Source organism: Tupaia chinensis, unplaced genomic scaffold (genome assembly GCF_000334495.1).
Source record: "Tupaia chinensis unplaced genomic scaffold, TupChi_1.0 Scaffold000688_1, whole genome shotgun sequence".
NCBI lineage: Eukaryota > Metazoa > Chordata > Mammalia > Scandentia > Tupaiidae > Tupaia > Tupaia belangeri.
In genome coordinates this window covers 1,949,687-1,977,301 of record NW_006160211.1, presented here as the reverse complement: position 1 = coordinate 1,977,301, position 27,615 = coordinate 1,949,687, and the positions used below count along the sequence as shown (strand labels likewise).

The 27,615-nt window shown below is 42.2% G+C and overlaps 2 protein-coding genes across 2 annotated transcripts in view; one reads left to right on the top strand and one right to left on the bottom strand.

The window, feature by feature from the left end:
- The window catches only part of PYGL (glycogen phosphorylase L), a 45,873-nt gene extending 21,956 nt beyond the window's left edge, over positions 1 to 23,917 (top strand). Inside the window, exons 5-20 of the mRNA XM_006160529.3 lie at positions 784 to 915; positions 4,509 to 4,620; positions 6,291 to 6,373; positions 11,541 to 11,684; positions 12,387 to 12,479; positions 13,400 to 13,546; positions 14,115 to 14,278; positions 14,754 to 14,868; positions 15,393 to 15,494; positions 15,622 to 15,769; positions 15,888 to 15,946; positions 16,052 to 16,193; positions 18,813 to 19,020; positions 20,069 to 20,203; positions 20,821 to 20,887; positions 23,567 to 23,917. Of these exons, the coding sequence (XP_006160591.1) occupies positions 784 to 915; positions 4,509 to 4,620; positions 6,291 to 6,373; positions 11,541 to 11,684; positions 12,387 to 12,479; positions 13,400 to 13,546; positions 14,115 to 14,278; positions 14,754 to 14,868; positions 15,393 to 15,494; positions 15,622 to 15,769; positions 15,888 to 15,946; positions 16,052 to 16,193; positions 18,813 to 19,020; positions 20,069 to 20,203; positions 20,821 to 20,887; positions 23,567 to 23,743 (2,028 nt within the window). The 3' untranslated portion in view covers positions 23,744 to 23,917. The remainder of the gene's footprint in view (positions 1 to 783; positions 916 to 4,508; positions 4,621 to 6,290; positions 6,374 to 11,540; positions 11,685 to 12,386; positions 12,480 to 13,399; positions 13,547 to 14,114; positions 14,279 to 14,753; positions 14,869 to 15,392; positions 15,495 to 15,621; positions 15,770 to 15,887; positions 15,947 to 16,051; positions 16,194 to 18,812; positions 19,021 to 20,068; positions 20,204 to 20,820; positions 20,888 to 23,566) is intronic.
- Positions 23,918 to 24,425: 508 nt separating this feature from the next.
- The window catches only part of ABHD12B (abhydrolase domain containing 12B), a 33,008-nt gene continuing 29,818 nt past the window's right edge, over positions 24,426 to 27,615 (bottom strand). The window contains exons 10-13 of the mRNA XM_006160528.2: positions 27,023 to 27,105; positions 25,582 to 25,660; positions 24,859 to 24,977; positions 24,426 to 24,737 (exon numbers count right to left, since the gene is read on the bottom strand). Of these exons, the coding sequence (XP_006160590.1) occupies positions 24,710 to 24,737; positions 24,859 to 24,977; positions 25,582 to 25,660; positions 27,023 to 27,105 (309 nt within the window). The 3' untranslated portion in view covers positions 24,426 to 24,709. The remainder of the gene's footprint in view (positions 24,738 to 24,858; positions 24,978 to 25,581; positions 25,661 to 27,022; positions 27,106 to 27,615) is intronic.

Sequence of the window (27,615 nt, the reverse complement as noted above, 5' to 3'; positions counted from 1 at the left end):
CTCTCTCTCTCTCTCTCTGTGTGTGTGTGTGTGTGTGTGTGTGTGTGTGTGTGTGTGTCTGGTCAAATTAAAATAAAATGAATGAATAAATAAAATAAAATAAATATTTTTAAAAAAACCACTTAATTCTACCACTTATTATCAGTGTGACCATGAGTAGCTACAATTTCCTCATCGTTAAAAAGGGGGAAACTGGGACAGCAAGTGGCATGGTGTTTGTGGTGCTGGGCTCCTACATAACCGACCAAGTTCGAGTTCTGAACCTAGTAGCTTGCTTACTCTCGCTCTCATGAGGATATGCCCTATAGAAAATTAAGAAATAATAATAATATGGGGCTGGCAGGTGTGGTGGTTTAGGCACCAGACTCCTACATGTCTTACCACAGTTTGAATCCTGGACCTGGTGGCTTGCTTTCCCACTTTCCCTCTCTTCCTCTGTCTCTCTCTGGCGAGCCACATCTCTTGTAACAAATTAAGAAATAATCAATTAATTAATTAATTAATTCTTTAACAAAAAGGGAAGGAACCCTAGTGTCCTCCTATAAGGCCATTGTGCGGGTTAAATACAATTATACCTGTAAACCATTTAGGGCGCTATTAACAAGTTCTTGATTTAGGCTGTAAAGCAATAACAAAGGTGAATTGAGATGAACGAATTCAACATACTTTCTCTCCAAAACAATACTGAGTTGTTTCAGTCCCGTATATTTTTATCATGATATAGTTAAAGGACTTGACTCACATCTCCCGAAAAATACATTCTAAGCCACATTTATTTTGCAGGTAGAAGAGGCAGATGATTGGCTCAGGCATGGAAATCCCTGGGAGAAGGCCCGCCCTGAATTCATGCTGCCTGTGCACTTCTACGGAAAAGTAGAGCACACCAAAACCGGGACCAAGTGGACCGACACCCAGGTATTCAGAGAATCCTCACGATGAGCATTTTGTGTAGGATTGTACAGTGAGTCCATAGCATCCAGTGTAACGTATCTATAATATTGAGTAGCAGATGGTGTGTGTTGAATTACATTGTACATTTTTATAAATCAATTTGTTACTCCTTTTAGAGATAAGAGAGCTGAAGCAAGACAGAAGTGATTTCCCTAATGTCAAGTGACTTACCTAGATCATTTTGCAATCAGTTTGACCAGAGATAATCAGTCTATAATACCCAGCATGCTTAGTTTTCCAGTTTTATATAAAGTTGATACCAAAAATGAATAAAAGGAAATGCTATTCCTCCCCCACCATCATATATTCATTTACTTACAACTTCTCAAGGATAACTATTTCAATACTGAAGAATTTGTTTAAAAGATTACCAAAGTTCTTATTCATTGTGAAGTCAGAAAAATCATGAAAATGTTGCACTGGAGCTCTTTTGTTATTTTGTGCCAAATCACTTCTAGAGACATAATGCTAGCGTCAATTCAGATGTACCTACTTCGTGAGCATGTATTTATCCTGCCACAAGATCTCGGTCTCACCCTGGCGCCGAACAGTGGCGCCCAGTGGTGGTTTGTGCTTTGCTGTCCTCTTACTTCCTGATAAATACCCCGTTTTCTATGGGACTGCACTGCCCAATCCTAGGAGGCTCCAGTTAAAGATATGTGTTTTATAAATATGGTCTCAGGCTGAAAAACTCTTATCACTGGTCATTCCTTAAAAAAAAAATGAAAGAAAATGGTAAATACCAAGTAAGTGGTATTTTTCTATATGACTATTGGCAGCAAAATTTAGTATTGTAATGTTAAACTTGGTTTTTGGCATATTCTCCATAAATGCTTTATTTTACCTTAAAAAAGCAAAAAGCCCATGTGATAGCTGAGTTTTTCAGATTTGCTCATCTGTGGACAGTTATTCACAGTTCAGAAAAATAAGATTTTTTTTTGAAAAATGTATTACCTATCTGAATGTGAATTGGTTTGGCCCATGAAATAACTGGTTAGAAGCTAAAATAGGCCATTAAAGTATAATGACTGAAAGGAGTAACATAATATTGAGATGTCAATATAGGTTCCTGTTCTGTACTGGGTTTTTGTTTTGTTTTTCATTTTGATTAAACAGTAGCCCACAACCTAAGTTGCACTTGATTACAAATATCATCAAAAGAGCTGCAAGCAACTCAATTGTTACTATACCTAAAGAATGTACACATGTATTTAGTAGTAAACTAGCATGTATATGTATACCATTTAGTGCCATAAATCTCCATCAGTGGTTTCCAATCTATCTGGAAGTGTGCAATTTACATAATCGATCCCGGAAGCATTATATTTATACTGTGGATCCCCCTGCCAAGCTCACTTGTATTTACAAAGCACCTCTAGGTATTTTCATAATATAATCAGAAATTCAGTTGGAGAGTGTGTGTCTGTGCTCAGAGGACAGGTTATGAGGCAGAGATAGAGACATGCACTGACCCAAGCCACGCAGGACACTATGGATGGAAGCTACTACCTGAATCGGCCTCAGGTTTGTAGCTAGTGGGGTCAGAGAGCATGAGGCCAGAAATGCATGAGATGGCCTCTCGTAAACTGAGCTATTCCTGTCATTCTTGTTGCAGTACAGGTCCCTCAGTAGGCAGGCAGCAAAGAGAATGACAAGTGCAGGTGATGTAGTAGGAATACCTGTGAAAGATAAAAAGGGGGGAGGGGGGCAGGAGGGTGTGGAAGTCCTTAGATAACATGCAGGTGTGCCACTTGTAAAAGGCAAGGGAGAAGGAAAGCGTGCTCACAGGGAGAGCCTCAACCACAGGGCCCCTCTGACCTGAGATTACAGACCGCCCATTAAAGGAGTCTTCATTTCAGCACTCCAGCCACCCTAGAGCATCCTGGGCAGAGCACAGCCTTGACGGGAACTCTAAAGACACCGTTCTCTGAGAGGGGATCCAAGCTATGCATTTCCCAGTTGGCCTCAATTATACTTTGAGGTCAAAAGGACAAATCTGGTTAGAACCCAGACTCTCAATCGCATTCTGTAAATGATTTTTCTGATTGATTGCCATTTGCTTAAAAAATCTCCAGAGACCTTTATTTCTTGGTGAACGATAGCCACATAAGGGTGATTTGTTACTTTGAGGTCATGGTGATCATGAAAGCATGACTGAATACCTCTGATTGATGTGGGCTATAATGCCTCATTCATTCATAACTCAGCAGGCCAAATTAAAGAGGAGTGCATTTAGGTTTAACCATGCCATGACTCTGACCTTGGGCAAGTCACTTCTCCCTCCACCTCGACCCCCTCATATCCAAAGTGAGTGGATAGTACTAAATGGTATTTCCCGTATTCTGATTCAATTATACTGTAATTCTCCATCATTAGAGCTTGACTCTGATGAAGCAGAGAACAGAAATGAGTCACTTCTCACATAAATTTTAAATGCAATGAAACAGTTTGTCTTCCTGGTCTCTATTTCAATAATTATCGCAAAGATTGAGCTAGACTTTCCAAAGCTCACCTCTTAATTAGCTCAGCTCAACGAATTATCAGCCGATTTGACATTTCGTTATAGGAATCAGTAAAATAACACTTCTTTATGCAACTTGAAAAAAATCTAGCAAAGTATTTGTAAGACCATATATGATATCCTATCCTCAGAAACTCCCAGTTCTATTGATTTTCACCACATTCGAAATCAGCTCATTGAATAAGCTACACAAAATGTATCCTCATAGCTATATTTTGGTGGGTACAAATTCTCATTTGTCATTTTGCTTGCACATCATATTTTAATTTTTTTTTCCTTTGGTCAGAGTGCACATGTACCTGGAAGAGAGAGCGGAGAGGAGAAAGAAATCACACCCTAATGGGTCATAGTCATGGTCTGCTGCAGTCCCCTTTCCTCCATCTTTCAATCCCATCAGGATTTGGGCTTACCCGCCCATAGTGTTTTCAAACTGTCAGAGCTGGGATCCAGCCCCCTATAGCTGCTGCACTACAAGACCAGCCCTTCCCATCATATTTTATTATTATTAAAACAATGACTTGATCTAAAACATAAGGGTAAATATTTTCTAATACTAATTCTGTTCCACTGCATCTATGTCAAGGCAAGGGCACCTGGGAAGTCAGTATGGAAATGCTATGAAGGACCATCAGTCCGGATGGTCCCAGTCATCCAGATTATTCCAGTAGGGGAGGAACCACGTGGCCTCTAATGCCCCCTCCAGGCTTGGGACCCTGTTGCTGGTTTATACCCCACACTATTTTTTTAAAAGAATTATTTATTTAATTTCATTTATCATCATCATTATTATTCGATTTGAGCTAAGAGGGAGACAGAGAGAGAGAGAGAGAAAGAAAGCAAGCCACGAGGTCTGAAACTTGAACTGTGGTCAGCCATCTGGGACTTCAGCGCCTTAACTACCATGCCACCTGCTGGCCCTGCCCAACACAATTTGAGTTGATATGCCAGGAATAGAATTCCAGTCTCCCAGCCCTTTGCTGGATCTACATCATCACACTTGGGAAAGGTGAGCAGCTGCTTCTGTTCAATACCACAGGTGGTCCTGGCCCTGCCTTATGACACCCCAGTGCCTGGGTACATGAATAACACCGTCAACACCATGCGCCTCTGGTCTGCCCGAGCACCGAATGACTTTAACCTCAGAGACTGTGAGTATAGTGTGGGCTCTGGTTTCTTTGTGTGCATGTTTAACCTACTTGATCACTAGTTAGAAACAAGTTGAGCTTGAGAAAAGAGCCTTGAGTTTCTGATAAGAACTCCTGAGTGCCTAAGCAGGCATTTTATGGAGTCAGAAGGGAGGGCTTTTTTATCTCCCCAGAGGTTTTTATTTTGGTGGGTACAAATTCTCATTTGTCATTTTGCTTGCACATCATATTTTAATTTTTTTTTCCTTTGGTCAGAGTGCACATGTACCTGGAAGAGAGAGCGGAGAGGAGAAAGAAATCACACCCTAATGGGTCATAGTCATGGTCTGCTGCAGTCCCCTTTCCTCCATCTTTCAATCCCATCAGGATTTGGGCTTACCCGCCCATAGTGTTTTCAAACTGTCAGAGCTGGGATCCAGCCCCCTATAGCTGCTGCACTACAAGACCAGCCCTTCCCATCATATTTTATTATTATTAAAACAATGACTTGATCTAAAACATAAGGGTAAATATTTTCTAATACTAATTCTGTTCCACTGCATCTATGTCAAGGCAAGGGCACCTGGGAAGTCAGTATGGAAATGCTATGAAGGACCATCAGTCCGGATGGTCCCAGTCATCCAGATTATTCCAGTAGGGGAGGAACCACGTGGCCTCTAATGCCCCCTCCAGGCTTGGGACCCTGTTGCTGGTTTATACCCCACACTATTTTTTTAAAAGAATTATTTATTTAATTTCATTTATCATCATCATTATTATTCGATTTGAGCTAAGAGGGAGACAGAGAGAGAGAGAGAGAAAGAAAGCAAGCCACGAGGTCTGAAACTTGAACTGTGGTCAGCCATCTGGGACTTCAGCGCCTTAACTACCATGCCACCTGCTGGCCCTGCCCAACACAATTTGAGTTGATATGCCAGGAATAGAATTCCAGTCTCCCAGCCCTTTGCTGGATCTACATCATCACACTTGGGAAAGGTGAGCAGCTGCTTCTGTTCAATACCACAGGTGGTCCTGGCCCTGCCTTATGACACCCCAGTGCCTGGGTACATGAATAACACCGTCAACACCATGCGCCTCTGGTCTGCCCGAGCACCGAATGACTTTAACCTCAGAGACTGTGAGTATAGTGTGGGCTCTGGTTTCTTTGTGTGCATGTTTAACCTACTTGATCACTAGTTAGAAACAAGTTGAGCTTGAGAAAAGAGCCTTGAGTTTCTGATAAGAACTCCTGAGTGCCTAAGCAGGCATTTTATGGAGTCAGAAGGGAGGGCTTTTTTATCTCCCCAGAGGTTTTTGCTATAGGGTGTGCATGCTTGTCAGAAAGACAGAGTCAGAAAGTGAGAAATCACCCCCCCAGGGGGAATAGCCACACTGCAATCCTTTCTCCTCCATTCTCCTCTTGGGATCTTGGGCACTTACACACACACACCCAGCGTGAGTTTAAGCCTCCGGGTCCGGGACTCGAACCATGGTCGACTATATGGGAGTCCAGCAACATAGCCATTATGCCAACTGTTGGTCTCCCAAGAGGGCATTTTTAAAGCAGTCCCTCTATCTGGCCCTCTGAGATTCTAGGACTCCCACATGGCATGCGGCAAACATCAGGTGAGGTCATGGAGCTTCGGCACAACAGATGGCTTATCTATTGATTGTTTCTCTCATGTTCCCCTCAGTTAACGTTGGCGACTACATTCAGGCTGTGCTGGACCGAAACCTGGCCGAGAACATCTCCCGGGTCCTCTATCCTAATGACAATGTGAGTGATCAAGCTTGCTTTCTCAGTGGGAACAGAAGCAGCTCATTTCATAAGGCTATTCGGCAACCCTGTGAAACATGTATTTAATATGGAAGTTTTTCTTCACGTGGAGAATTATCTTTTCCCAAATTGTTCAGATTTCCTCTCCCACCCGAAGCAGGAAAACAAATTGTACAGTTCATGAAATCATAGTTAGCATTTTGTCCTTGATTAGTAAACCCATCACTGGTTGGGAAACTCTGTTATATTTCAAAAAAAACCTGGACACACAAGATGAGGTGAGTCCCTGGTAAAGCGCTACTTTCTTTCCAGACAGAAATTTCATTTACAAAGGCAAAAGTTCCTGAAGATTTCCTGTCTGGTCTCTTTCTTTGCTGATTGGGCTCTCCCTGGCCTCTGTCCTCAGGCTCGATGGGGCCGTGGACCTCAGAGGAAACCCATAAACAAATACCTATTTCCCCCACCACTTACTTAGATCTTTAAACTTTTTCTTACAGGTGATTATCCTGATTTTAGTTTTAAAATAACTTAGTTTAAAAAAAAAAAAAAACAACTTGAAACTGGATCTCATAATTCTGACTTCTCTACAAGTAAAATCATTTTCCTGAAGTTGTAATGATTTTTCAAAAAGTAATCTCATACGCAACCAAGTTAGTCCTCTGCTTTACAAAGATGGTAGAAAACAAGGGACTTGAGGACAGGAACATAAATAGTCCTTAAGACCAGCTGTCCAGTGGGTGTCCAACCACGGTCTTAAAGAGGGGTGAAGGATCCTGCAGACTTGCTGCAGCGTTTTCGGGAACCTAATGGTATGTTATTTTCCTTTGGGGGAAAACACTATGGTTTCAGTACATTTCAGAGAAGCCTCTAACCCCAAAGCAAAACGTTGTTCTATTTCATGATCAAGGTAAGAATTTTTCCGAGTCTGGGGCCATAGCCAAAGCAAAAGCTGCAGAACTGTATAAACAGAAGGAGCTTGAACTGCATCCTCCTCTGTTCTGTAAGGACCAAACCTCACTTGATGGGAAGTAATCATCTGCAGTAGTTGACAGCATGTACTAAAGTTATTAGCACGGGATACAAAATTGGTTAGATTTGTTGTATAAAAGGTAGCCCTGGGAACCAGCAGTTAACGTAATGGCTATGTCCATGGACTCCCACATAGTCAACCGCGGTTCGCATCCCGGACCCAGTGGCTTGGAACTCACGCCGGGCGCGTGTGCGTGCGTGCCCAAGATCCCGAGAGGAGAATGGAGGAGAAGGGATTGCGGCGGGACCATCCCCCCTGGGGGGTGATTTCTTGCTTTCTGTCTCTCTGTCTCTGTCTGTCTGTCTGGCGAGCGCACGTGCCCTATAGCGAAAACCTCTACAAAAAAAAAAAAATTAAAATAAAAGGTAGCCCTGGGAACCAGCAGTTAACGTAATGGCTATGTCCATGGACTCCCACATAGTCAACCGCGGTTCGCATCCCGGACCCAGTGGCTTGGAACTCACGCCGGGCGCGTGTGCGTGCGTGCCCAAGATCCCGAGAGGAGAATGGAGGAGAAGGGATTGCGGCGGGACCATCCCCCCTGGGGGGTGATTTCTTGCTTTCTGTCTCTCTGTCTCTGTCTGTCTGTCTGGCGAGCGCACGTGCCCTATAGCGAAAACCTCTACAAAAAAAAAAAAAAAAAAATTAAAATAAAAGGTAGCCCTTAGGATCATGGTTTTGTTTTTTTCTTTTAAAGAATGAATTGATAAAATCATTTTTTACTGTAATTATAGCAACACCTGTATTCCCTCTCCTCAACCTGGCGATAGCCCTCGTCCAGACATTTATCTCCTTTCTGAGAACCTTCCCCTGTCCTCATTCTACACTAGTGAGATATCAGTTCCCTGCTTACAGCTCTTAAAAGGCTCTGATCACCAGTGAGAGAAGGACAGAGTCTCACTGTGCTGCCTTGTCTTTTTTTCTCCATTCCTTCACCCCATCAGGATTTGCAAGGAGAAAAAGGGATTGTGGCCTGACCATGCCCTATTGTAGGCTTCTCTCTCTCTCTAGCACAAGTGACCTCTGGCAATAAAAAAAAAAAAAATGAGAAAGATTTTAAGTTAAAGTATATCCATAGTACTTTGGGGACCAAGGTAATCAGGTAATTCTTTTTTAAAAATTTCTTTCATTTATTTAGTAAGAGTCAAGAACACCCACAAGGGGAGTGGAGAGAAAGGTTGCACACCTCAGCAGGGCCTGCTCACACTGCGGTCTCCTTTTCTCTAATTCTTCACGTGCTCAGTGTGTTTTTTAAACTGCCAGGGCCAGGATTCAAACCATAGTCAACCAGGTGAGAGCTGGTTCCCAATGTACAACACTTAACCACTGTGCTACAAGATCAGCTCCAAAATTGAAGAAAAAAGTTACAGTGTATTTAAAGTCTTGTTTACACCTCTTTCTCTCCCAACTGGCTTAAACTTCTCGAGTTCAAAGATTGAACTAATCTATAGTTAGTCAATTTTATTTGGGGGACCTTAAAAATTCCCTGACTTAATAAATGTCTAAATTCCTTCTAGACAGATTCATAGTTCTCTCTCTCTTTTTTTTTTTCTTTTTTTTTTTTTTTTTGAGAGGTTTTCACTATAGGGCACGTGCGCTCGCCAGATAGATAGAGAGAGACATAGAGACAGAAAACGAGAAATAACCCCCCAGAGGGGATGGTCACACCACAATCCCTTCTCCTCCATTCTCCTCTCGGGATCTTGGGCACACACGCACACGCGCCCGGCGTGAGTTTTAAGCCACCGGGTCCAGGACGCGAACCACGGTCGACTACGTGGGAGTCCAGCGACATAGCCATTACGCTAACTGCTGGTTCCCTCTCTCTCTCTTTTTGTAAGGCTAATTACTTTCTTATAATCTCTGCAATATACATGGCATTGGGGAAAAAACATAAGCAATATAAAAAAGTTCCAAGAAAGTAAAAATAAATTACAAATTTGACCATCCCTAAATTCTCATTGGTAGAGTCAACCCTGACAGTTTTCCATAAATAGCTTTCCATTTTTAATCTGGTCTTAATTTTTATCAAACATATATGCACATAGTTTAGATAGAAAACCAGTTCTGTGAGGCTTATTATAAAAACAGTCTCCTGTGCCCTACTTCACAGAAGTAACTAATTTCCTTGCTTTTTATTTCAGGTATTTACATCCCTATTTATGAATTATATGTAATTTTTGCTACTTTTTGGTTTTTCCATTTTTGCAATTGTTCATTGTCTCCCCACTATGGAAGATAAGAGATAGCTCACATTCTCCCCTACAGTCCCATCCAAACCACACAAATCAGAGTTCCCACACACAACTCTCTCAGCATAATTAACAACACAATCTTCACTAGCTCTTTAATCAGCATTTACATAATTATGAATATATTTTGCTTGTTTGCTTGACTGCTTTTATTAGTTCTTTTCTCTAATTTATCCTATACTCTCCCCTAGTTGTAGACGTCCCTCTCCGTACAGCAGAATTGGGTGCATTAGGTACTTCTTTTTTTTTTTTTTTTTTGAGAGATTTTCACTGTAGGGCGCGTGCGCTCGCCAGACAGAGAGAGACATAGAGACAGAAAGCGAGAAATTACCCCCCAGGGGGGATGGTCATGCCGCAATCCCTTCTCCTCCATTCTCCTCTCGGGATCTTGGGCACGCACGCACACACACCCGGCGTTAGTTTCAAGCCACCGGGTCCGGGACGCGAACCGCGGTCGACTACGTGGGAGTCCAGCGACATAGCCATTACGTTAACTGCTGGTTCCCTGCATTAGGTACTTCTTAACTGGGCCTTTCCTCACAGTGGATTCTGGCTCTCCCCTGGATTGGCTGCCTACTGTGATCTTGAGATCTTCTTTCCCCATCATTCAGAAGACCCCTGTGCTCACTGCTGCTGGGGTCCTTTGTTTTCTAGATCCCAGGTCTTTCTCCTTCTTAGTTTACACCACTCTTTCGGTAGTACACATGCTCCTAAGGCCTCCTGAGAAAGGGTGTGTGCAAGGTCAGGTTTAGGGGTGGGGACCTTGACTAGCAGAAAACGTTTTTATTGTACTCAGTTTGTCTGAATACGGAACATTCAGATATTTTACTATTATTACTGTATTTTAGGTTTCAGTGTTGCTGAGGAGTACAATTGGGATTAATTGATATTAATAATTAATTCTAGTGGAGTGAATAGCAGTTGCCTGTGTTCTGAAACTTGACTGGGAGAAATACAGAGACTTTCAAAGAGTTCATAAGAATGTGTATTACGAGAAAACTATACATGGACTTTGAAATCGTTTGCACTGAAACAATCTCGTACTAGGGCCGGATGGGGGTGCAGTGGCCTCTGTGAGGCTCTGGGAGGCTGGCACACAAGCAAAGGCACTTAGCTCTTGTCCAGAGACTTCCCTGTGTATCTGGGCACACATGTGCCTTAATCCTGTCTGTCTGGCCCCTCTACACACACACACACACACACACACACACACACACACTCATGCAAGAGAAATCAATAATTTTTTTTAAAAAATACACTAGTACTTAATTCCGTTTTCCCATGAGCTTTGGAAGACCCCTCTCCGTTTTAGTAGAATATAATACCCGTCTTCCGCGGTGCCTCCTGCCCCCACTGCAGAGACCTGTTTTACCATCTCCAGATGAATACACCTCCAGCTTCTGCCTGAGTTGGGAAAGGAAACTGCCCGACTGCAGGAATTGGAGATGAGGTCTGAGGCCAGCTGCTCCTGAGACAGGCTTTCGGCTCACCTTTATCCCTCTTCACCCTTCCTTCCAAAGGCAGTTGGTGTTGCCCGTTCCTGAGCTTCACGGGGCCCTGATAGATAAATGCAGTCGGTTTTTGCCTCTTCTCTACCACCACAGCAGGACTCAGCTTTCCTGGATACTCTGGCTCAGCTACCACTCATCTATTTTTCAATTTGTAGAGAGATCTTGCTGCTATCTTTCTCCCAGTGTCTTTGTCTGCCTTTTTAAAATCCCTTTGCTGTCAGTTCAGTGAAGTTTCCAGAAAGATCAAAGGCTCATCCTTTTGGCAAAGGAATCCAATGTGCTTCAGCCTTAAAATTCCATGGGCAAGAGACGCTGAACACGTTCTGGCCTCACCTACAGTGTGCACACTTTCATTCAGGCTCTCTGGCTTAAAGTTTTTTGAAGGGAAGGAGCTAAGGTTGAAGCAGGAGTACTTCGTGGTGGCTGCTACCTTGCAAGACATCATCCGACGTTTCAAAGCCTCCAAGTTTGCCTCCTCTGACGGCGCGGACACTGTGTTTGATGCCTTTCCTGATCAGGCAAGTATTCCATCTCTGGAAGCAGGCAGGTCCATGGAAGGACCAGGATTTCCTATTCGATGTACTCCTCTCTCTTGGTGCTAAAAACGCTAAGCAGGACTAGATGCTTCAAGTGTTTCCCATGTCAACCTAAGAGATGAAACTGAGACAAAGCAAGTAAAGCAAAAGGAGTCTGGGCCACAGTTGAGGACTGCAGCCTAGCCTGCAACCTGGGTGGACAATCTCAAGTTGCCCCAACCTATGCACTGAGCTCTTAAATTCTTAGGCATGTTTTGAAGGCAAAACCACAAGTGGGACTGGAGAAGCAGGAAAGGTAATTATGCCAGCTGTTTGGGAATAGTTATCTTCGTTATGAAAAGGTACCACAGTCCAAGATTGGACAGATATCCTGGCAGAAGGAGTCCTCGTGTCAGATTGCTGTGGTCTTTGTGCAAGGTGGTGGTTCTGCAGAGTCCACTAAATAATGGTTCTTCTTATCAGGCATACTAGCATGAGAAAACACCCCCTCCATAACCTTTCCAGGCTCATGTTTAGTCAGGGCTTAATGCAAGTTGGCATAGATGACTCCATTTTGATTCTGACAATATTCACACATAGGAGGTGGGCATTTTGTTGGGTGCTTTCCCCAGGTATGAGTGGAGACAAGGAAGGCAAAGCCTTGGCCACCCGTCACCTTCATGTCACTGTCTTTTCCCCACCCAGGTGGCCATCCAGCTGAATGACACTCACCCTGCACTTGCCATCCCAGAGCTGATGAGGATTTTTGTGGATATTGAAAAACTGCCCTGGCCCAAGGTAGACATAATTGGACTGCTTTTTCCTTTAAATATCTAGACCATCTGTAGTTGAAAGACTTTGCCCTAAGTTCCTTTTTCCATTTTTTGAAGTAAGTCACTGTTGCTAATTTTCAACAGGTAAAGGCATGTGCCCAGATGCTGACATCTCTCCATCCTCATAGGGAGTAAGACTAGAAATAAATGAGCACATTCCTAATGGAGTGCAGATTGGTATCTGTATAAGGGCTTACATTCTTCTTACCGTTTTTTGTGTCTGAAAGGACTCCAAATTGAACTCTCCAACCTCAGAAGACAGCTAATTGAAAGCATCCCTGTTACTTTGGAAGTCAGCATTTTAAAGGATTCCAAATTCAATTCTCCAACCTCAGAAGACAGCTAATTGAAAGCATCCCTGTTACTTTGGAAGTCAGCCCTTTGGCCACACTTTGTACCTGCTGAGAGCATTACTTGAGTGTTTATTCTTCAACTCTTGTACATGTTAGGATTAAAGATTTAGTCGTGCATGGCTTAACAACAGGGCTACATTCTGAAAAATTATTAGGCAGTTTTGTTGTCATGTGAAAATCATGGTGTGCCCTTATACAAACCCACATAGTAGAGCCACACACACGCTGAAACTGTGTGGTATAATCTTATGGGACCATTGTTGGACATGCAGTCCATCGTTGACCAAAATGTTCGAGGCATCTGAAAACATCTGAATATCATCTTAAATTTGATGAGCCTTACAAATAGCATTTTTCTGAGAAAGGAAGGAAGGAAGAAAGAAAGGAAATTATATTTTCCTATTATCCGGGAACCTAGTAGAATCAAACATATCTAACCATGTATACTTAGCATGGTCCTGTGAGATGTCTGGCCCTGTGTGGTAGGGCTACACCTGCAGGAGATAGCAGCGGAGCACCCCCTTTCCCTTAGGCCTGGGAGATCACCCAGAAGACCTTCGCTTACACCAACCACACAGTGCTCCCAGAAGCCCTGGAGCGTTGGCCAGTAGAGCTGGTGGAGAAGTTGCTTCCTCGACATTTGCAAATCATCTATGAGATAAATCAGAAGCACTTAGATGTAAGTCATTTTGAGAAATGTGATTTTACCCTTTATAAGAATAAGGGGTAAAATCATGGGGTAAGATGTTAGGGGTGGCTGCAGTGTTCTCCCTTGTCAGCGTTGGGGCTCAGACAACCTTTCAATTGTGGATTCATTAAAAAGAGGTCAAATCTGAATGGGCCTCTGTTAAAGACATCTTTGAGGGGCCCAACTGCAATGGCACAGATGGTAGGCCTCCACTCTGCAACACTGAGCTATACAGGACCCAGGTCAACCTGAGCGTGCCAGCGGAGGCATGCCCGTGAACCTGGCTAGCTAGAAGGCTGGGGAGTGGGGAGGGCAATCACCACCCTATAGAAGGTCCCTATCTCTCTCTCTCTGTCTCTCATTCATGAAAGGGGGAAAATGCATCTTTTAAAAAGTGATCAATTAGAGGGATGGCATCTCCCTAGGACTAATGCAACCCATCTGTGGGAGTGAAGTTTTATATTCATTCCAGCCAAGATTTTGCTTGGGAAGCGACTAACATTATCCTAGGGTTACTTTAAATCTAGTGACCAACAAAGCCTTCTCTTCTTTTCATTAGAGAATCGTGGCCTTGTTTCCTAAAGATGTCGACCGTATGAGAAGGATGTCTCTGATAGAAGAGGAAGGAGGCAAAAAGATCAACATGGCCCACCTCTGCATCGTGGGCTCACATGCTGTGAATGGTGTGGCGAAAATCCACTCAGACATCGTGAAGACGAGCGTGTGAGCCGCCGTTACTATGGTCACGAGCCTAACGCTGATCCGTGAATGGAATGATGCTAGTAAATGCAGGGTCACATTCAGGAATAAGGAAAGACCTAGTAAAATGCTTAAAAGTATTTTCTTCTATACTAAAGACCTTTTCTTTAAAGGAAAAATGAAATGCCTTCCTTTCTGAACCTTCTTAATTCTAGAGTAAGGAACCAAAAACAACCTATTCCACTGAAAAAATCTAGTTTATTTGTCAGTGCCAGGAAGTCAGATGGAGGTGACTACAGTTGGAATTATTCTTATCATCTTTGCCTTGTAAATGAATTTCTACTTCGAATGACAGCCCTAGCTGCTGTCAGCCCCTCCCTCCACCTTTATTTCGTCTTTCTAAGCATCCACTGGCTTCTTGAATGTAACTGAACTTTATCCAGCATGCTGGACCCGGCTCTTTCAGGCAAAATCAGTGATGTGTCTTTTCCATCCTCAGATTCAAGGACTTCAGTGAGCTAGAACCAGATAAATTTCAGAATAAAACCAATGGGATCACTCCACGGCGTTGGCTCCTGCTCTGCAACCCAGGGCTTGCAGAGCTAATAGCAGAGGTAACTGGGAAGTACTGGGAGGAAGGGAGACCTGACTGGGATGTGAGAGGCCCATGAGTGCACTTGTCATATGCGGATCTGGTCTGCCACCTGGCCTGCTCCATCAGCGTGCTGCTAGTGCTACTGCACAGGACTTCCTGGGTTTAATTCTCTGCTCTAGCCACCTTGCAATTTTTAATTTTTGAACAAGAGGCCCTGCAAGTGATGTAGCTTGTCATGGCTAACTGTACTCAGATGGTACACAGAGGGAAGATGGTGTCTCTATTCAGTAAAAGAGGATAGCAAAGGCCATATTAATAACTAATAGAATGAGGGTTCTTAGTAGATTTCCTGTTTGTTTTTTTTTAACACTTTAATGTTACTGAAACTACGTTTAAGAGATGAACGAAAGAGTACTTCCTGCATAGAATATCTAGCCCCCTCTGTGAGTTCACAGAACTGTGTACTGTGTAGTGACAGAAACTGCTCATTTGGACTTGATTACGATCCCTGATTTAATGACCCCTCCTCTTTTAAATGGAAAGAAAATTGGGGAAGACTACGTGAAAGACTTGAGCCAGCTGACGAAGCTCCACAGCTTCCTGGGCGATGATGTCTTCCTCCGGGAAATGGCCAACGTGAAGCAGGTGAGCCTTCCGAGTGTGGATCCCATTCCTGGCGATGGTTCTGAGGATTCATACTCCAGTTTTGAAAAACATGTCATCCTGTGCTTTTTAGTCAAAAGGGCTCTGGCCCCATTCATTGTCTCAACAGGAGAATAAGCTAAAGTTTTCTCAGTTCCTGGAGAAGGAGTACAAAGTGAAAATCAATCCGTCCTCCATGTTCGACGTCCAGGTGAAGAGGATACACGAGTACAAGCGGCAGCTCTTGAACTGCCTGCACGTGATCACCATGTACAACCGTGAGTTGGCTCGGGGACCACCAACAAGCTCCCTAGAAGGTGGAAGCAACGTCTTTGCTTAGGTCTCACCACAGCCAACAACAGCCTTCTGTTCCATCCCCTTCTCCATCTTTTTTAGGCATCAAGAAAGACCCTAAGAAGTTATTTGTGCCAAGGACAGTTATAATTGGTGGCAAAGTAAGTTGATTTTGCTCAATGGGGACTTGCGGGCTCTAACCTCTTGCTATTTCCCCACTTCATCACAGCTTCCTTCTGACAATGTGTCTTGCGTTCTTCCTCAAGGCTGCCCCAGGATATCACATGGCCAAGATGATCATAAAGCTCATCACCTCAGTGGCAGATGTTGTGAACAATGACCCGGTGGTTGGAAGCAAGTTGAAAGTTATCTTCTTGGAGAACTACAGAGTGTCTCTTGCTGAAAAAGGTACTCCCTCATTGCAAAACATGTAGGGGCCAGGGCAAATTCTCAGGAAACATGGTTTGGAAAATACCAGTGAACCTCAGGGAGTTAGTAACTTAGAATAGAAAGTATCATTCTTGTGCAGAATAAGGGCCTGAGACAAGCTTTTAAGGTGACCCAAGTGTCAATGAGATGGATATCCTCAGGGCCAGTGTCATGGGGTTACATTTGGGTTACATTTCCAAGTTCATTTTCCTTCCGACTGGTGAGAGCTGGTTACTGGAGGTAACCCTGGCATAGCGCAGACCGCTCTTGGAAAGTCTTCAGTTCCCAGCCCTGATTTTGTAAGAGAACACCAGTTCCCCAGTTTCTAGATAGTCTTCCGGTCACTGCGTGGGAGGGGTCAGTTATTCATGTAGCAGCAGGGAATTAGAACAGATAGCAGGCTGCCAAAGCGTGAGACTTAGATGTGACCTAGATGGGCACTTTGGGATCAAGCACGGTTTTCCCACGTGGGGATGGCCGGACTGGCAAGGAGCCAATGTCCCTTTCTCTCCCCTGGGACCTTTGCTTATTTGCACTGTATGCTCTCACAAAACACTCACCCTCTGTGTAATCAGCCACTATGTAATCAGCCATTTTCCAAACTGATAAGAGAAAGGGAACATTGTCCTTTTTTCTTTTTTTGGTATTTTTGTATTTTTGGGCTGATGTTACTGTTTAAGAACTGTCTGTCTAAAGAGAAAATAGCCAGGTTCCTAAGGATGCAAATGAAGATACAGCTAAACCACAAATAAGCTCTCTAAGTAAAGCCAAGAACTGGTACTGACCTTTATAGTCAAAGGAGGTGGAGGCAGGCTTCAGGCAGCTCTCTAATTTGTGTGTAAATAAGGCTGAAAGGTCAGAGGCCTGCCTTCTCGACCCCCTCCCCTGCACACCTCCTCGGCAGGCTGATTTCCCTGCAGTGAAAGTGGAAATAGACCTCCTCCCCCCGCACACCTCCTTGGCAGGCTGATTTCCCTGCAGTGAAAGTGGAAGGAGGGAGGTGAGAAGTGGAAAGCATTCAAACAATCCAGTCTCCTCAGGTTGCAAAAGAGGAGTCAGGATAGGGTCCAGCAGGTGGCATGGTGGTTAAGCTGCTGGATGCCACATGGCTGACCACAGTTTAAGTCCCAGACCTAGGAATTTGAAACACGGTGGGCACATGTGTTTGTGTGGCCAGAATCCCAAGAAGGAGAATGGAGGAGAGAGGATTGAGACATAGCCACCGCCCCCGAGGGAGGGGGGGATGATTTTTCACTTTCTCTTTCTCTGTCTCTCTGTCCCTCCATCTAGTACACAGACCTATAACAAAAATCTAAACAACAAAAACAAAAAAGAAAGAAAGGAAAAGGAGTCAGGACAAATCTTCGATCTTATAGACCAATAAAGAAAAGTTTCAATGTATTTTATAAGGTAGAAAATATTATAACAAAAATTGGCAAGAAGAAAGGAAAGAAAGGTACTATCAGTATTTATAACAAAGATCCAATAGATCATCTAAGATTTATAGACCAAGATAAGAGTAGGACAGGCAAAGGACCCTTTATCTGAAATGTTTGGGGTAGAAGTGTTTTAGATTTCAGATTTTTCAGATTTTGGAATATTTGCATATATACAATGAGATATCTTAGGGATGAGACCTGTGTCTAAACGTGAAATTCATTTGTGTTTCATACATACCTTATACACATAGCCTGAAGATAATTTTATGCAATATATGTAATAATTTTGTGCATGAGACAGTTTTGTCACATGAGGTCAGGTGTGGAATTCTTCACTGTGGCATCATGTTAGGGCTCAAAGAATCTTGGATATTGGAGCATTTGGGGTTTAGGATTGGGGAGCACAGCCTGGATAAGCATAGAGTTAAACAGTGCATCAAAAGTGGACTGGGTGGTTGCCCACATCACAGGGAAGCAGTAAGATCTAGCTTCTATCTGAATGAATGTTTATCTTGGTATGCATGTATTATTGTAATGATCAAAATAAGTCTAGCAAATAAATGCTCAGATATTATACAAGTGGATCTAAAGAGACAGAATAACTCATTTTTTTCTTTATCCATGATAGAGCACATGTATGTGCCTGTAAGAATGAGAGAGAGAGAAATGAGCACCCTCTACAGGCTCTGGTCACACAGTGATCCCCTTCCTCCAGTCCTCCAGCCCATAGGACTTAAGCATTTGTGCTCATGCCCAGTGTGTTTCAGGCCAATGAGGCCAGGGATTCAAACCATGCTTACCATGTGGGATCTGGCATCTCTTTTTTTTTTTTTTTTTTTTTTTTTTTTGAGAGATTTTCACTGTAGGGCGTGTGCGCTCGCCAGACAGACAGAGAGAGACATAGAGACAGAAAGCGAGAAATCACCCCCCAGGGGGGATGGTCACGCCGCAATCCCTTCTCCTCCATTCTCCTCTCGGGATCTTGGGCACGCACGCACACGCGCCCGGCGTGAGTTTTAAGCCACCGGGTCCGGGACACGAACTGCGGTCGACTACGTGGGAGTCCAGCGACATAGCCATTACGCTAATTGCTGGTTCCCGGATCTGGCATCTCTTAAACAGTGCCTGGAGCACTAATTTTAACATGGCTTTTTTGCAGTTATTCCAGCCACAGATCTGTCAGAGCAGATTTCGACTGCGGGCACAGAAGCCTCGGGGACAGGCAATATGAAGTTCATGCTGAACGGAGCCCTGACCATCGGGACCATGGATGGGGCCAACGTGGAAATGGCGGAGGAAGCTGGAGAAGAGAACCTCTTCATCTTTGGCATGAGGGTAGATGATGTGGCTGCTTTAGACAAGAAAGGGTGAGAGAGAGCAGTTCCTCTTTGTTAGGCAGGGTCCCCTTGGAGGGTACATGACCTCAAAGAGCTTCTTGCCCACCTCTGATGTGGAGTCCCATTAAGGCTGGGTCATGAGTTGTGGCAGGAGAATACCTCCCATGTGTAGTCAGGGGAACCTCTGGCCATAGCTTTGTCTGAGTAAACCCAGCAAGTAAAAGAAAGGGATCGTGGGCACAGGTACATGAAGTAGTCACTGCAAGGGGACTTCAAAAATTCTTGGAAAAACTGAATTCAAGAACACATGTATTTTGGTGCCAGAAATTGAGGAATTCATGCATAGTTTTTCATAGTAAAAAAAACTTTATGAAGCCCCCTACCCTCCTTGTTACTAGCCTTTGCAGAGCTAGCTATGATTGGACCATTCAATTATTTTCATCTGTGATTTTTACTTCGATCATAAAATGAATCAGTTTCTAGTTGGACATTATCTAATGCTTTTTAAGTTCTCAAAGAGGTGGAATAAAATGTAAGAGAGAATAAATGTGGCCGCACAGGAGCATTCAGGAACATTTGTTTTCACTTAACATACAGAGAGGTTTACTAACCTGAGTTTAAGCAAGAAATGAAGAGTACTGCCTGAAGGATCTATGAGGAACCACAAAACCTGGAGGGTGCCAAATATACCTCCTGGTCCTTGGAAGCAAATTTTACTCAGTAGCAGCAAATCTGTGGATACTAAAAAGCCAACTGGTCCACTTGACACAGAGCTTAGAGCAGTAAAGTAGGCTCTGGAATGGATGTTGCTATAGATCTGCATTAGACCATTGTTCAGTGACTAGCATTTTCATTCTTCACAAATCTTGGTATCTTTGGTTACAAATTAATCATATTTGGGGTGGGGGAGTATTTTAGGGCTTAGTCAAATATTATTAATACCCATGTCAAAATCTATGATGACTTCTATAAATGCTAGTATTTCTGAATGCATTTTTCACAGCTAATGCAATGTCTGGTGGGTTGTTCATCTTACATACTGACTGAACCTTTTCTTATCACCACCCCTACCCCACAGGTACAAGGCAAAAGAATATTATGAGGCACTTCCAGAACTAAAGCTGGTCATTGATCAAATTGACAATGGTTTTTTTTCTCCAAAGCAGCCTGATCTCTTCAAAGACGTCATCAACATGCTATTTTACCATGACAGGTGAGTATCCGCCAAATGCTAGTGGCATCTGGGCCATGAAAAGAAAATGCAAACACCTTTGACTATAGCCTGCTTGTGTTGGTTAGCATAGATCTACAGTCTGATCAGCTACCTAGGCTTAGAAAAAGCAAGTTAGATATTCTTCATCAATGATGCAGCAAGGTTTAAGAATAACACCCACAAACCTGGTGTTCTTTTGCTCTTCCCACTGAGATACCGAGCTTTCGAATACATCCCTACGATGACATCCTTACATGTAGAATAAACTATAAAATGAATAAGGGCTGGTTAAATTTCTTGTGAGCAGAAATGTAGACTGGTATACCAGGTATGTCTGACATGAAACAAAAGAGAATTTTAAATGAGATCTCAGCATGCATCTCCTAATGGTAGCATAAACTATAAAATGAATGAGGGCTGGTTAAAATTCTTGTGAGCAGAAATGTAGACTGGTATGTATACCAGGTATGTCTGACATGAAACAAAAGAGAATTTTAAATGAGATCTCAGCATGCATCTCCTAATGAAACTTTGTTTTGTCTTTTTTTTCTTCCTTCTGATCACAAACACATACATACACACACACACACACACACACACACACACACACACACTAGGTTTAAAGTCTTTGCAGACTATGAAGCCTACATCAAGTGTCAAGAGAAAGTCAGTCAGCTGTACATGGTGAGTAAATTGCCAAGGAAACCAATTTACTACAGTTAATTAAAGTTGTTGTTTCTTTTTATTAATTTTATTAACAGGGTTCCATGAACCAATAAAAAAAAAAAGAAAGGCGGCAGCTGCTCAGACTGTTCAGATCAACACTTGACTTCTCCCAAGTTCAAGCAGAGGTTGAATTTTGACATTTTAGTAAAAGTTGTAAATGTTTTAATAACCAGGTTTTTAAAAAATCAAACACTTTAATATTTATTGAACACTTACCATGTAGCAGGCATATTCTAGAAGCTAAGGATATAGAACCTCTATGAAACGTTGGGGGTCTTCTTCGTGCCAAACACTGTGCGAGCACTGAGGGCACAGCATGAATAAAATCTAGGTTCTCTCTCCCTGCTCTTCCGTCACAGAGCCTGTTTAACGTGGGGGTTCACAATCAGAACTGTACATCAGAATCCACAACACAGTCTTCTCAAAGGACAGGGGCCAGCCCCCCTTGAGAGATGCTGATCCAGTAGTGGGTGGGATCACCTTGAGTATTTGAAAACCCGCCGTGACGATCCAAAGGCTGAGCCTTAGTTTACTGGGGTAGGGATTGAATCCCCTAGTCTCTGAAAATTGCAAAGTAAGTACCTCTCCTGAGCTATTCATGGAGTGGGCCTATATAAATACACTGTTAATGTATAGGAAGGGAAGAGGTTTCATGTTTGAATTTTAAGAGAGAGAGTGAAAACAAGGAAGACTATACTGTACACCCCCAAAAAGGGACGACTTTGCTGAGCCATGTGAATAAGCCTTCACATGCAGTTAAACATCCACACCAGGTAGCTCTCCAAGTGTAATTTGTAAAGTGTGGAAAGGTTGATCATCTCTTCTAGGAGAGACAGTGAATTGTAGGGACCCCAGAGGGATAGATAACAGAAGGAGGCAGCTCTGGGCCAAAACTCCAGGTGGGCTTAAATAATATTTCTTGCTATTCATTTCCCAAGGCAGGTGATGAGGTAGTTCCTACATTCATCCCTGATGTCCTGTTGTGGTTTTAGATAGGATCATTCAAGGCCCATGCTGGTTTACAGACCTCGTCTTCTGGTAAAGTCATATCCAATCCCCCAACAGCATAAGTTCAAGCTAATGGCTGTGAGTAAGCAGGGTAGGGCTACAACTAGGCCAAATGGCTATCACCACCCACTTCCTAAACTGTGGAGACAGCTGCCACATACAGGGTCCAAGTACTCAAAGACAGAGGAGAGAGAATGGTTACTTCAAGAAATATAATTAAAACAGAATAGAAAAGGAAAGTATCAACAAGAGCAAAGACAAATGTGAATATTAGTTTTACACAATGGGTCTTCTCTTAAAATTATGGCCCAGATCCAAAGGATGCCTGTCTAGGAGCCCAGAATTTGATTCAGTCTTCCCTGTTCATTAGTACAAATTGCAGTGTTTTTACTCTGAATAATAATTGTATTGTTGAGGTTTAGTAAACATGACCCACATGGCTGAGAAGCCTATTCTTTAACTATGTAGACAGTTAACGGAAATGAAGAGAGGAAGCTCTTATTCTCTTCTTATTATAGTACGTTTCCAAAGTCTGAATAAACTAATTGCAGACTCTGTGTTGCACTGCTTAAGAAATAATGGTAGTGGGGCCAGCAGGTGGCGTAGTGGTTAGGATGCTGGAGTCCTATCTACATGGCCAACTGCAGTTCAAGGTCCAGACCCCATGACTTGAAAATCACACTAGGCATGTGTGCATGTGTGCCCAAAATCCCAGGAGGAGAATGGAGAAGAAGGGATTACAGTGTGGCCATCCTGCTTGGGGGTGATTTCTCACTTTCCCTCTCACTGTCTCTGTCTCTACAGAAACTACACATGACCTGTGGCAAAAAAAAAAAAAAAAAAAAAAATTAATAACTTAAAAAAGAAATTTAGACAGTTTTAGTTCTTTCTTTTAAATGATTATAATGTATTGCCAATGGCTTTGAATAATGTCCTGGTCATTTACAGTAAACTTGTAGAATTCTTTACAAAATTATAAGGCAATTAAATAAATAGCTTCTTACTGTATTTTTCATATAAAAAGTATGAAATTTTTGACGTAATACTTTTTATTAAGGATAAAGCCTTAATTGACCCTGTTTGGAAACCCTAATGGACTCTTTAGCATTCAGTATAAACCACCTGGGGCATGTTTCTTCAGAGAGAAAAATAGATGCTAAGTAGGTCAATAAAGCCTCCCATGGGATTGTTTGTACTGCTTTTCCGACTTTGTGAGTCACAGGTTTCATATCTTGACATGGCATCTTAGCAGACACCGAATGTTAGTCTCTTCCTTCCCGATAGTTTAAAAGGAGGTATCTTTATTCACAAGAAAACATGAAAAATATGGCGTCTATGCCAAAACACTAACCATTGCAAGAATTACTAGTCAGGAAATTTACATCCATGCTCTCTCTGAAAGTTAAAAAGTTTTATTTTTATTCCCAAGAAAAATATATTTTAAATATGAGAAGAGTACAGTCTGTCCCACCTGTGTCTCAGCAAAGGAACGAGTGTATTTACAGTTCACCCCAGTTTTTCCTGAGTTCTTCCCCGTGAAATGTCCTCAAATGTGCTTGGCCTGATATTTAGTCATAAAGCTCGCTGGGTACTCAGGCCTTGGGCCGTGTATGCATATGTTCTTTATAGAATCCAAAAGCCTGGAACACGATGGTACTCAAAAACATAGCTGCCTCTGGGAAATTCTCCAGTGACCGAACAATTAAGGAATATGCCAGAGACATCTGGAACATGGAACCTTCGGATATGAAGATTTCTCTATCCAATGAATCCAGCAACGAGATGAACAAAGTCAATGGGAATTGATTGTACAATGTCTCTAGAAAAAAAAAAGCTTCTTACTGAACTGGAATATTTTTATAACATTCATTGATTTGGTTTTGTTTTGTTAGCTAATCTTGTTCAGTATCTCTGGGACTGGGGAAGGAAGGTATGTGACTGTATTAAGGCTTCAAATAAAGTGTCAATAAGCAAGGGCTACATGAGTGCCAAAACTTATTATTTTAGCAGATGCTGTAACTCACCAAAACTGTTTAATGCCATTTAAATGAACTATTCATAGATTAAAATATTAAAATGCAAACTATTTAGCAGCGTTAGAGGACCTGAAGACCAATGTCTTAGTCCATTCATGTTGCTAAAACAAAATGCCGTAAACTGGGGAGCTTATAAACAACAGAAAATTATTTCTTACAGTTCTTGAGGCTGAGAAGGCTAACATCAAGGTGCTGCAGAGTCAGTGTCTGGTGAAGGCCACTTTTGACTCATTTGTCCTCATCGTGGAAGGGGTAAAGCGGTCCTTCAGGCCTATTTTATAAGACACATATCCCATGAAAACTCAGCCCTTGTGACCTAATTGCCTCCCAGAAGGCCCCACCTCCTACTACTATCACTTCACAATTAGATTTCAACACAGGAATTTTGCAGGTAGACACAGACTTTCAGACTATAGCAACCACCTAATTGACAAATATCCCCAGGATGTTTGACAACTACACATTTTTAGGTAGGATAAAAATTTTACCAAATTCTGATTCTCTACAATGAAATTTCATCATGTTTCACAAAGCTGGATTATGAAGAGCTACATGAGAACATTCCATACTGCCCAGCATCCATGTTTTCTTTATTAAAGTGGCAAGTGACTTACAGAAATGCCAACGGCTTCTGCTCACCCAAGCAGCCCCGTACAATTTTACATCTTAAAAAAAGTACACATGATGGTGGTGTTTAGACCAAGTCTTCACTGGAGATTTCCACTGCTCTCAGACTTCATGCCCACTGTTTGCTCAGGAATTCTCTGCAGAAAAAGGACCTAGATCAGCTCCCACACATTTCCCACCTCGTGGTTAAAAGTGAACTAGAGCAGCCCCAATGGCCTTGGAGGGGAAGATAATCACATTCAGCAAAGCAGCTCTTACCTCACGGTTACCAGTAGTGCAGGGCTTTTACACAGGAGGTTGTGTCGGAAGCCAGGAGGAAAAATAACCATCTTGACCCTCTCTTTGTTCCTGTATGCATTGTGTGCAATTTCATAGACCTGCAACAGACAAAAAGACTCAAGGGCTGACCATTCAAAGCTATGAGCTTTCTAATCCAATCTTCCCAGATTATAGAAACAGCCAACTTGGGATAAATGTGTCCCATTAAGTCAGAGATGTAGGGACTCTCCACATCCCCAGTGGGCTGCCTCAATAGCTAAGGTACTGAATACTGTGCAGCCAATACAGAATACTGAGAAAAACCTTCTCCTTCCCCTGCTGGTATCTTGCTGCAAGGGGACAATGAATGGCTATGGGCTCAAACATTTCTTTTGGAGAAAAGAAACTGCATTCCCATTTTTAGAGCCACTATGGTAGAGACCACATGGAAGTACCCATAGCAGCCTGGGATCTTCTCTCTACCTGGAGAGCCACAGACTGCAGATGAGGAACCAGCTTCCACCACAAACATGCCTTTGAGTTAAGTAGCCAAGGACACTGATGCTCACTGTATAAGCCAACAACATGGCCACTGGGGGTGAAGAGAATCGCCTCTACTGTCAGAGACCCTTCTTGAGGCTCTAATCAAAGTTAGGCCAAATGGAAAACATAATGGTGAAATAAATAGAGTAAGTTTTAGTCAGCCCTTAGCTTTGGGTTTACCTTTTTTCCATACTCCAAAGACACTGTCCTGTCGTCCTCTCCATGTAGGATGAGAAGGGGAGAAGACAGGAATTTAACACTAGAGACAAGCAGAAGAAAACCATTCAGTTCAAGAATTATACTGAGGGCCAGTAGGTGGCGTGGTAGTTGAGGTGCTATATTCCCACATGACTGACTATAGTTCAAGTCTTAGACCTGGAGGCTTGAAAATCACAACAAATAAATAGATAAACAAATGTTTTTAAAAATCATATTGAGATTATTCATCTTCTAAGTTAAAGCTTTAGCAAAACACAAAATCTGCCCCAAATACAAGAAATCACCGTCCTCCCTTCCAAAGAATAATAATATATTAAAAACTTCATATAGTAATTTTTTTCTCCAGGACAGTTGCCCTTTTCCATTTATTCATACAATTTAACCTAGTATTTAATTTACTTTAATCTGATTTTTGGAAATTCTGAAGAAGAAAAACAGTGAATTTTTACAGTGTTAGAAGAACCTTATATTTTTCCTTATTTCATAATATCTGAACTTTTTTAATTAAAAGGCTTTTAAAGAAAACAATATAGCTCAAAACCCAAAAATAACAAAAACTACTGCAGAACCAAAATGAGTTATTTGTATGAATTTATTTTTTTTCCCATATATGTACAGGATGCACTTGTAATTAACAGATTAGCTTAGCTTCTTGGTCATTCAAAAAAGGTTATCCACATGGCATGAAGGATGACTTACCCTGACTCCAACTGACTTTCTCAAAAATACTCCTCTGGAAGGGATTACAGCCTGGCCACCCGCCATGGGGGTTGATTTCTCACTTTCTGTCTCTCTGTCTCTCTCCAGCGAGCGCATGTGCCTTATAGCAAAAATCTCTCTTAAAAAAAAAAAAAATCCTCTGACCCCTCCAAATTCTAATACTTTTTTCCTGCTACAGTGACTCTATTACCCCTGAGAATGCTCTCTCTCAAGTGTGTTCAAATAGAAAACATATTGGTGACTGTATTTGGAAACATTCATGAATTCCCCAACTGTGAGAGGCTAACCTGCCAAATTCTACTCCCTGGATTTGCTCCTAGGTTAGTAGGCTGGATGGTAGATGGGTTTTGGTTACACAGGAAATAGATCTAGAAGTCAGGGATCTTCCGAGGAATGTTGGCCTGGGCCCTAACAGGAATTTTAAAAGGTCCTGGTAGGCCATAAATATATAACTTCCTTTATGAATGCAGAAAGAATATGGAATTGGTGAAATGAGCAAAGTAGCAAATACTAAAAATGTATAGATACTTTACCCCAAATCCTAGTGCCCACCTACAAGATGATAGAAAAATATCCTAAGAATAAGAACAGTATCCAGACATCTCATCTTCCAGCAATCACACGTTATCCCTGGGATCCTGTAGATATAGAAGTAATGGGCATCTTTTCATCATTAACTTACTTTTCATCATTGGGAAAGACTATTTTGTCTTTTTTCATGGTGTCCATTAGCATGCGTAGAAATCCTGGGAGATTCCGGTAAATCTATTTTTAAAAAATAAAAAAGAATATTCCATAGTTATGCCACTTGTTACAGTTGCACATTATGAACCACAGAAACAGAGCAGTGAGCTTCTAAATATAAGAAACTTAAAAAAGAAAACTTTCAGGACCAGCAGGTGGTGTGGTGGTTAAGGGCACTGCACTCCCACATGGCCAACTGCAGTTCGAGTCCCAGACCTAGTGGCTTCATTCTCTCTTTCTCTTTCTCTCTCTCTCTCTCTCTCTCTCTCTCTCTCTCTCTCTCTCTCTCTCTCTCTCTCTCTCTCTCTCTCTCTCTCTCTCTCTCTCTCTCTTTCTCTGGTCAAATTAAAATAAATAAATAAAGTAAAATAAAATAATAATTTTAAAAAATTTTAAAAACTCTCATGATTTTAAAATGTAATTTATATCATGAGTAGAAATTTGAAAAAAAAAAAGGAACAAACAAGAAACAAGTCACATGTAATCTTGCTATCCTAGATAATTGCTGTTAACATTTTGTTTCTACTTCCT